Below are 9985 nucleotides of genomic sequence, written 5' to 3' on the forward strand. Positions count from 1 at the left end.
AGGCTGACGAGTGGACACGCAGCGCTGCATGATCACATGCAGCGGTGAGCGGACAAAACACACACTTCAGGTTAGAATATCACACGTAGCTATTTTAATGACCTCTCAAACTACCTAAACTAGTTATAGATATGTTTAGTTTTACTGTCGGGTCACTCATTACTGGATCCGCGAGCTGCATGATACTGGCATAATAGATTGCCCGATCGGGCAACCAGCAGGTGAGGCTTCATTGCCCGAGCTAAATACTAGATGGCCCCGGGCCATCGGGCAGTCGTTAATGTCGAGCCTTGAAATTATAGGAGCTGCTTTCTTTTGTAGGAAGCATGCAAGCACCAAACAGGGGGTTCAAAATCACACAGAGTTTTAGAAACAACATACTAAAATGCCTTTATACAATGTTATATAAAGTTGTACCACCTTCAAATCACTTTACTTATTAAAACAAAGAGATTAACATCCTAAAGGACTTGAAACACTCGTAGCAAATTGACTTCGGCCAGACGGATTTCAGCTGATTGAATTAAGCAGGCTTTTTGCAGGAAGCTCACGGAGGTTAAGTAGAAAATCAATTATAAATCATTTACGTACAGTATATGGCGCTTTATATGGTTTTGCACAGAACTTCACTCAGCATGCATTACCCAGTAGCTGCAGGCAGGAGGCAAACAAGTCAACAGAAAAGGAAGGCATCTCACCTGATCGGCCCCATAGGCAGCAGCAAACTCCATAAACTCCTCAATACGAACAAATCCATCGCCATCTTGGTCTAAAGCATCGAACACAGCTTTTAGTGGGGAGACATCTTCCTCCCTCGTACTCTCAGCTGAAACCATTGGCAGTGAGTCACTTCCCACCATCTTAGAGAGCGATAATGTCTCCACAGTTTGCTCACTAGTCCATCCTGCCTCAGGAGAAGAATTGTGTAAGTCCTGAACTGAAAAATCAAAAGAAGCCATGTCGTGACAATCTGATCCTTCAAGCTGGTTATTGTCCGTAAACATCTCCTCTTCCTTCTCTTTAGTTGTTGTATCGGAAATACTTCCAATTTGTACATCCTCCTGAGGTTTCAAGTCCCAAATGTCTTCGTCGTGGACCTCCTCAGCAGTCAGGCACAGATCCAAAGCCATTGCCTCGTTCCCCTGATTTTTGGCTTCAGAACAAATATTCTCATCCATTAAATCCTTCGATTCATTTTCCACATGGTAACTCTCACTGGTGGATTCACCCTGGATGAAGGCATCTTCAGCCGCAGGCACCGTTAGTGACGGAGGTTCAGCCGACAGACCCAGAGCAAATGAGTCATTCTCACCTTGTTGGTCTGAAGTCACATTTCTATTTACGGTAGCTCCTGCATGTTCCACCTCCGACTCCTCTGTTGATAAATCTAATGGCGCACCTGTGCAGATAACAGAGGCAGAACTGGCGGGGCACAGGCTGAGACTGCCGTCACAATCTGGAACCTCTGAATCCAACAAAGGCACAGATCCTTCCAAACTCTCCAGTGGTGTGCTGTTGACGTGGTCATGTGGGAGGCAGTTCTCAAGTGAACCTATTCTGCAGGTAACAGGTAGATCAGTCACTTGATCAGGGAATAAACTTTTGTCTCCGGTTTCAGGTGACAAAGTCTCCCTGCTCGGTGAGGGAGGGAGTCCTGCCTGCTCCTCCTGTGACAGGTCCACCAGCTCCTCACTGACACCCTGTGGGTTCAACTCACCCGAGGAGGACTCTGCAGGGGGACAAGAGTTTTCATATGAGAGGAGATCTACCAACACAAATGGATCTCCTGTGTTGGAAATTCTCGATGGAGAGCCCGGTACACTGAGACTTATTAGCCCAGATTCACTAAGGGAATTTGAGCTCTCAAGAGGGGTCTCCTGCGTCAAAGTCAATTCCTCATGGGCTGTGTTTTTTCCAACCACATCAGTGAGTTTAGGAGAAAATAACCATGACAAAGTGTAGTCACTTAGTTCATCAGGTGGCTCAGTTTTTTCTGTGAAGGACAATTCCTCTATACAAGAACCATGGAGAGAAGCTTTGGAAATATTGGACTGATCTCCCTCAAACTGCAAATCTCCACAGGAAAAAGCAGAGATATTTATGAGGTTGTCCAACCCTGCCGGCTTGTCCTGGTAAATGTGTTCTTCTTCACTTTGTTGTGATGTTTGATCGCCGTTTAAGAAATCCAAACCTGTCTGGCCACCCTTGTTTTGACAGAGCACACCTCCATTGTCTGATTCCAGAGAGTGAAATCCGAGAGGAAATGGCAGTTCTGACTCCCACTGTGTGTGCCCCAAAGGGCCAGACAGGACAGTCGCTTCCATGTATAAAGTTGATCCACTTTAGAAACGTCACAAAAGCTGGTGTATTATCTCACTGTCCAGATCCAGCTCTTCAACTTTAATGCCATGTTTTTAAATGGCATTACACATCTCAGATATGATATGAAAGTATAAAGCATTGTCTACCTCATTAAAACAATGCTGGGAGGCTTTGTATTTTTTTTTTAAGAATGTAGAGTGGTAGGGGTAATTGCAATAAGAGGTTCAGAAAGGCAACGGATTAACACATAGTATATTGTGTTTTAACTTCAGCAATTGCCATCCACATATTGACAACACTGTTACCCAAATGTATAATAAATTCGAACTAAATTACTGTCTTACCCTTACTGATTTTAATGAGTTTTGACCTACTATGTGACTCTCTGTCATGGCAGGTCCTCTCCTGGTTGTTTCCAAATGTCTCCGCTTCACGCCATCCAACGCCAACATGCTTCACATCGGCCTGTAAACTGGCATATCACAGCAATGACTCCTCAGAAATTAACTAACAAAAACGACTGACAACATATCCAACCGTGAGCCAATTTGAACAAATACAGATTAACACGTTCAGTCAACAGTTTGTCAACATTAGCTCAAACTAGCCGATTATCCTATCTTCTGCATCGCAAGCTAATTTGCTCAGGAGTCGAAAGAGCAGCGATGTGTTAATGTAAGCTAAACAAACCTCAAGTTAAAACCTCAAATCCCTCATTAGAAAGCGGTAAACTAAATACAACACCGACAGTGAGAACTACCAATGAATTTATGCTAGCAACTAACGTTAACTCCTCCTTCGAGCATCCCACTTCTGCCGTGCCATTGGCCAGAGAAGATGCTAACTGACTAGCTAGCGAAATTAGCCTATTAGCTAGCAGACACGAAAAGCAGTCTATCTCCTACCTCTCCATGTTATATTACACCAAATGGTAGCTAGGATATTCCACTGTTTTAACAGGAAGCTAAAGACACTGTTGCCTTTGTTATAGTCCAATATTATGTCTTCATTTCGATACCGTTTTCCAGCGGCAAATCCACCTGTGTCAGGCCAGACGAGTGACGAGACGAAACCGATGATTCCACCTCAAATTCTCCTGTGATATCCGTCTCCAAAACACATCAGCCACTGCGTCCCATTTTGAGGTCAACAACGGAACAAAAAGGGGTTGAAATAGGACTAAAAAGCTCCATCATTTGGCAGTCAGTCCTCCGATGTTGATCACAGAAAACGGAAAGCTCTCGCATCAGCATCAGCAGTGTCCCATCCTCCTCCTCCTCCTCCAGCCGCATACACACCACTGACGTTTCACGCAAGCGTACAAAACACCCCGCAGTATCTGGTTTCATAGCAGCTATCAAATGGTGCCTTATGATTTATTTTTGCACAATACCCAAGGGTTTTATTCTAGCCATCTTCCTGCACACATATGCATACATTGTGGGCAAGCATCTCTGCACCACATAGGTTAAAGTTCAGGGTGAGCAAGAGGAGCTTTCAGGGACTTCAGGATGGTAGAAGTTTCAGTCTGTGAAATATAATCAACACTTAAATAAGACTTCAAATTCAAAGGCTGCCCTGCAGCATACAAATGTATTAAAACTACCTGCACCTTTACCAGTTTGATAAACACATCATTATTCTGAAACGGGCCAATTTATTTGCATATGACTGCTTCTATTTTTGGTACTTTAAGTATATGTGGATGCTAATACTTTTGTACTTTTACTTGAGTAACATTATGAATGCAGGACTTTTACTTATGACGGAGGAATCCCACACTCTGGTTTTTCTACTTTTAGTTAAGTACAAGATCTAAGAACTTATCCCACCTCTGCTTGTAAGCATGAACTATTCAGTAAAATAATATAAATGTACATTTAAAACAATATGTAATAGTTGGCAGACCTCAAGTGGAGAGAGATGTGTTTTGGTCATGTTAAGTGGTTGCAAATGTAATGTTTTGGCGCCCCCATCTGACTTACAGAAGTATTTGTTGTCTTCAGGTGTGCAATTGCTGTATCCTATTTTAGTCATCAAATAAAATGTTTCAGTCTGAGGAACACCAGAACAAACTATATTAAATTATAATTAAAATATTAATATTATAACATCCACATTTTCACGAGAGAAAAGTCATAACAAAAAAAAGGGAACAGTACTACCAATGTCATATTCTCATTAATCAACTTGTGGCACCTTAGATTTGGTAGGTAGGGAACCACTTATATAATTTATATTCGCCCTATTGATATAAATAAACAAGGGAAAAAATGTAAAAGTGTCACTTAATAACGAGGTATAAAGTAAAAAAACAAGTACAAATTCATAGCATCAATAAAATAGGTATGAAGTAAAACGTGTCCTGATGCCAGTCAAACAGAAAAGAAGGCAAGATGGAGACAGTAGTTGTACATTACTAAAACAAACAAAATGATTTGCCATAGTAAACTGTAATTATTAATGTTTTATTTATAAATGAAATGTATTACAAAAATCACATTAAACGGCATTTGATAAACATGACCATACATGAAATGCATGATGACGCTACACAGCATTGTAATGGGTAAAAAACCCGGAATTGTTATATAATTGAACTATTAAGATTATAAAATATAGCATTTCGTATATGTTTGTGTTAAACTCTACCAGCAATACATACTTAAAGCAAATACTGTACATGGCCAACAGATGGCCCCTAAATTAGTATTTTTTCAGCATTCACTTGTCTCTTTTCTTTTCAGATGACCAATAACCTGAAAAAAAGAAAGAAAATAAAAACAAGTGGATTAATAGGGGTTACACTACTATATTCCTGTCATCAGAACTTATATCAGAGATAGATGTGATACAATGCACAGAACATTCACATTTTCAGTCACACAGTCTTTCCACATGGAGAGCTGCACCTCCTCCTACACACCTGGGTCAGGAGGAGGACAGAGTATCCCCTGTTCAGAGTTTAGCAGATTTAGAGGCTATACCCATCAGCATGGAGACGTCGTTAGCGGAAGTCAGCCACGCTCCGCCGTCAGCCACCATGATGGCCCCCGTCACGTAGGAGGAGGCCCGGCTGGCCAGGAAGAGAGCGCAGTGGGCCATCTCGGTCTTGTTGCCCGCTCGCTGCAGAGGAATGGACTGAAACGCACCAGCAGCCTCGCCTCTGGGGCCACCTGAGGCATTAAGAGAAAAATAAATACAAGCTCAATTACATTGAAATACTGCTTCCGTTTATTGTTATTTTATAAAAGACTGCTAATTAATCCTCTAAATTAAACATGCCATAAAAATATTATAAATATAAATACCTATTCCACAAGTTTAATCATTTAACAAACATATGTGCTGATCCTAGCTACCAAATGATCATTTGTTTTATGAATAATATCTATTTAAATGCCACTTATTTGACAAAATACCATTGTTGTTAGGGTCAGGGTTAAAAAAGATAACTAGTAGTATTATTATTATTATTACTATATTCTAGTGTGATTCTTTTCAGAAGCATAAACTTTGAATTGTATGCATTGTTTGTGTCTAGGAATATAGCATGTAGTTGTCCAATAAATTAAAAAAATATGATATAATGGATCAATCTTGTAGGAAATAGTAGAAAAAAAAGCAACATTTTTAAGCCAAGGCCATTCATTTAAAAGTTTGATGTAACACAATTGATGATGCTGTAATGGCCATGGGATCAAATCAAAGTGTGGTTTACATGGGTTTTTATGGGGACCATTTTTCCTTAAGCGTGAGACACAAGTGTTAATGGATTACCCATAAATCAGCTGTTTTTTGTCGATATAGTGTTAAATCTTTACCCAGTCTGCGGAAGCCCTCTGTGCCAGAGACAGGACCGGGAGCCACGGTGTTGACTCTCACCCCACTGGGGCCCCACTCCACCGCCAGGTGCTTGGTCATGGCATCTGGGGGACAAGAGCGGCACAATTCAGTCATTAGATTCTAATTTTAATATTATTTTATAACATTTAAAAAAGTTCTTACCATTTGCAGCCTTAGCAGAGCCAGCATGCACCTGAAGGGCCTGCCCCCTGTATCCAAGTGTTGCAGAGATGTTCACGATGCAACCACCATGATCCTTCACACAAAAATGATGGGAGTGTCAAAAACAATGCCATGGGTAAATGATGAAAATGAGATTCAGACAGCAGAAGCAGCACTTTAAATCCCATTTAGACACAAGGTAATCAATAATCTCTGATCCATACTGTCCTCTATTGGTGACCAAATTGAATTGCAATAGCGAATCTTATTGAAATGATCAATAACACTTAACTAAGACTAGTGTGTCCTTAACTGAGACATATTGTGTCCCATAGATAGAAAGAATACTGTACCTGCAGCCACTTCTCATAAACCACCTTGCTGGTGTTGAATGTGCCCATAGTGTCTATTTCCAACACTGTCTTGAAGGCATTGAAGGAGAGTGACGAAGCCGGGCAGAGGAAGTTTCCAGCAGCATCTGTCAACAATAGTAACCATGACTTTAACCAAAGCCATTAAAGCTAGTGACGTAATAGTTTGTTAAGGAGATTAGGGTGCAAAGATAGAAGATAAAGATACACAGAATCAGAAAAGTTGATTAAACCAAAACGTTCATAGTTGTTTAAAGGTCATTTGCACATATTCACCATTTAGACAACTTTAAATGTATTGGCAACACAAACTAGGTGATCATTTCCAGACATGTTTGAAAGTGTTACATACTGTTAACGAGGATGTCAATGCGGCCCAACTCTTTCAGGGTCTCCTCCACAGCAGCTGCGATGCTCTCAGGCTGCCTCACATCGATACACAGAGGGAGGCAGCGGCGTCCAGATGCTGCAGACAGCTTCGTAGCTGCCTAGAGTTACACCAAATCAGATTGTATAAGGCCAATGCATTTAATTATAATTTGAGATACAGAATTTATGGAGAATAAGTTAGAGGAATCACCTCTTTGAGCTTGTCCAAGTTCCTACTCGCAATCACTGTGTCACAGCCATGTCTGAAAGAAAAGAAAGACTTAAAAATAACAACACAAGTTTTTTTCACAAGTATGTAATGCTTGAATAGATTCAGCTGAAGGGATGACAGGGGGATTCATTTAGGATGAAATAGTTAACAGAGTGAGGGACAGAAGTAAGTGAATGAAAGGTAAAAAAAAAAAAAAGGATAAAAGCACACAAAAAATAACAATAATTGATAAATGTTAGTGTCAAGAGCAGAAGTTTCATTTGATGTTGTAAAATAGACAACAGGTAAAAAGTTACAAAGTGTTCCACCAATTTAGCAAGAGAGACTTTTACCACATGAGTAGGGTATTGTCAACTTTGTCACTCAAGCATAATTATGAATGTCAGGCTGTGAGATAACACAACCAGAAGGTTTAAAGTACATACAGTCTATCTCAGTCACACATTTTGCTGTTGATAAATAGTAACATATTGCTGAGAGAGCATTTATTCCTTAACATGGATGTATTCTAATATAACACATGCGCTCATAAGACCTGTGCATGTATGACTTAGAAGAGCCCAGTGATTGTGTTGCTTTAAATATTTGTGATGTTCTTGCACTGGGCATGTTATGGCAAAACAATACGTGTTCTCACCTCATGAAGATTTCAGCTATCCTCAGTCCAATTCCAGATCCACCACCTGTGATAAAAGCCACCTGATCTCTGGAAAATAAGGGGGAAACCATCATAGATAATGTAATTAGAACAGAAACAAACATGTCAACAACTAGCTCACTTTGGCCAGTCAATGGACAATTATTTTCATACGTACTTTAACAAATCTGGACTGTAGATGTGTGTGTATGAAGTCAGGCAGTCATCTGATCCAACATCTTCAGGGAGCATTTCTCCTTTTTTCTGTGGCTCTGCCATGCTGATAGATAATGCATATAAATGTTTAGCAATTACATTGACTTTAATCACAAAGCAGTATAAGACTGGGCTGTAAATGCATAACTTCCTCTTAAACTTCTGATTCGAAGCACTTGTGTTCACATTCTGTCATTTACCTACTAAATAAACCACAGAGGCAGCAACTGTCCAGAAGACATGTAACACCTCCTGTGACAATACTTACTCATATTTAATAAGTGAGTCAAGGCAGCCAGTTACATACAAAAGGTTATGGTGGCAGTTATCACAACGATGCACTTCAAGGCTTTAGCAACTGACTGAATCAACTTCACGCACAAAGTGTCATAATGTAATGGTCTTATTTGGTCTATCCCTGTAAACATATCAAGTTATTTTAATGCTTTCTACATCTGCAGAGTGCAAACGGTTTTAAAATGTAAGGACTGCGCAGTGAAGTTTAGTTGAAGCTAGCTGCTGCTGTAGTTTTACCTTTAAAAAACCAAGCTAGTTTGTTAGCGCTGAGACCGTCCAACTCCTTTCAAAGACACACGACCTCCACACGAAGCAAGACGTTTCTCTGACGAGCCACCTTCACATGTATTACTCACTCATTAGGCGTTTCTGTGCAGGGGACATTGTTTGTACCTTGGACGCTAACTTTTGCCTCTTTAGCCAGGCATTCTGGGAAATGAAGTCCGGTAGGGGTATGTTCAAGAGCACTGACACCTCACTGTCCAACTGTTGATTCAGACAAAGTTAATATAGGAAGAATGTCAGTGCTGGATAGTAACTAAACATATTTTCTTAAATACTGTATTTAAGTACAATTTGAGACAGTTGTTTTTTAATGCAGTATTTCTATTTCCTGCTACTAAATACTAGGTATTCCACAGAAAATCTGAGGCAAATAATATCCTTTTTACTTTCTTTGGAGAATCTAATCATAACAGATCATGTATTATTATAGGTTAAAATTACAAGCTACCCAGCAGTATGTATGAACATTGTAAAAAAAAAAGTAGTGAGTATTCAGATATACATTTTTTTCAAATGGGCTGTTGTGCAGAATGAGTTCTTTTTGTAGTTGCTCATTCTTGCCGTATTTGAAATAACATTTGAATACAGGACTTTTAATTGTAAAACAGTATTTCTTCACTGTGGTATAACTAATTGTACTTAAAAGTAAACCATTTGAGTTATTCGTCGACTTTGTGAAGGATACACCCATAAAACAGGGTTAGAAAATAGTAGACTTTAGATGTCAGTGTTGATTTATTTAATTCTAGAAAGTATATCTGACAGCACCATGCTCCAGGGAGTGTACAGTCTCTAACAGTCTGGACAGTTTAGAAGAGCCCAGTGATTGTGTTGCTCGTCTACAATAACCATCATCCTCTGGGAAGGCACCAGCGCGAGCCTCCACTGGTAAACCAACACTGAAATAAACGATCAAGGGTTTACAGTTTCAGGGAAAATGATGATCGGTGTGCATTAGAGCAGAGAGTGTCCCGTATTGATCTGTACTTTGGGATTCACCGTTGGAAAAAGCCCTATGCAATGGATCTCTCAAATACTTTTGGGATGGGTATTCTTCTGTGCACTGAGAGGTCTGAGACGATTAGAAAATGAGATGAGTGCTTTTGTAACTTGATTTGTTTTTAAGAGGCAAGAGCAAAAGCAAAACAAAAAGTTAACTAAATTAGTTTAGTGCTAATTCATTTTATACCAGAGAAAGGTTAAACAGTGTGGCTTTACCTCAAATGACCTTATTGTTCTTACCTTACC

General features: G+C 40.0%; 2 protein-coding genes across 6 annotated transcripts in view; both read right to left on the reverse strand.

The window, feature by feature from the left end:
* Nucleotides 1-3615, reverse strand: part of rab11fip3 (RAB11 family interacting protein 3 (class II)) — a 35256-nt gene extending 31641 nt beyond the window's left edge. For 2 of the 3 annotated variants that reach the window (XM_034214725.1, XM_034214724.1), the window contains exon 1: nt 699-3615. In XM_034214725.1, the coding sequence (XP_034070616.1) occupies nt 699-2324 (1626 nt within the window). In that variant the 5' untranslated portion in view covers nt 2325-3615. The remainder of the gene's footprint in view (nt 1-698) is intronic. The other variant, XM_034214726.1, reaches the window with a different exon arrangement.
* A 1154-nt stretch (nt 3616-4769) lies between these two features.
* On the reverse strand, nt 4770-8896 carry decr2 (2,4-dienoyl CoA reductase 2, peroxisomal). 3 transcript variants are annotated; one of them, XM_034214781.1, is made up of 10 exons: nt 8690-8896; nt 8118-8219; nt 7940-8008; nt 7282-7333; nt 7054-7189; nt 6684-6808; nt 6331-6424; nt 6147-6251; nt 5310-5498; nt 4770-5081 (listed from the first exon to the last, which is right to left on the reverse strand). In XM_034214781.1, the coding sequence occupies exons 2-10, from the start codon at nt 8216-8218 to the stop codon at nt 5047-5049; spliced, it is 906 nt and encodes a 301-aa protein (XP_034070672.1). In that variant the 5' UTR covers nt 8219; nt 8690-8896; the 3' UTR covers nt 4770-5046. The 3 variants fall into 3 exon arrangements, with proteins under 3 accessions (XP_034070672.1, XP_034070674.1, XP_034070673.1); XM_034214783.1 differs by having other exon boundaries at nt 5249-5498; XM_034214782.1 differs by having other exon boundaries at nt 8809-8856.
* Nucleotides 8897-9985: the final 1089 nt, after the last annotated feature.

This window comes from Gymnodraco acuticeps, unplaced genomic scaffold, assembly GCF_902827175.1.
Source record: "Gymnodraco acuticeps unplaced genomic scaffold, fGymAcu1.1, whole genome shotgun sequence".
In the NCBI taxonomy this organism is placed as follows: domain Eukaryota; kingdom Metazoa; phylum Chordata; class Actinopteri; order Perciformes; family Bathydraconidae; genus Gymnodraco; species Gymnodraco acuticeps.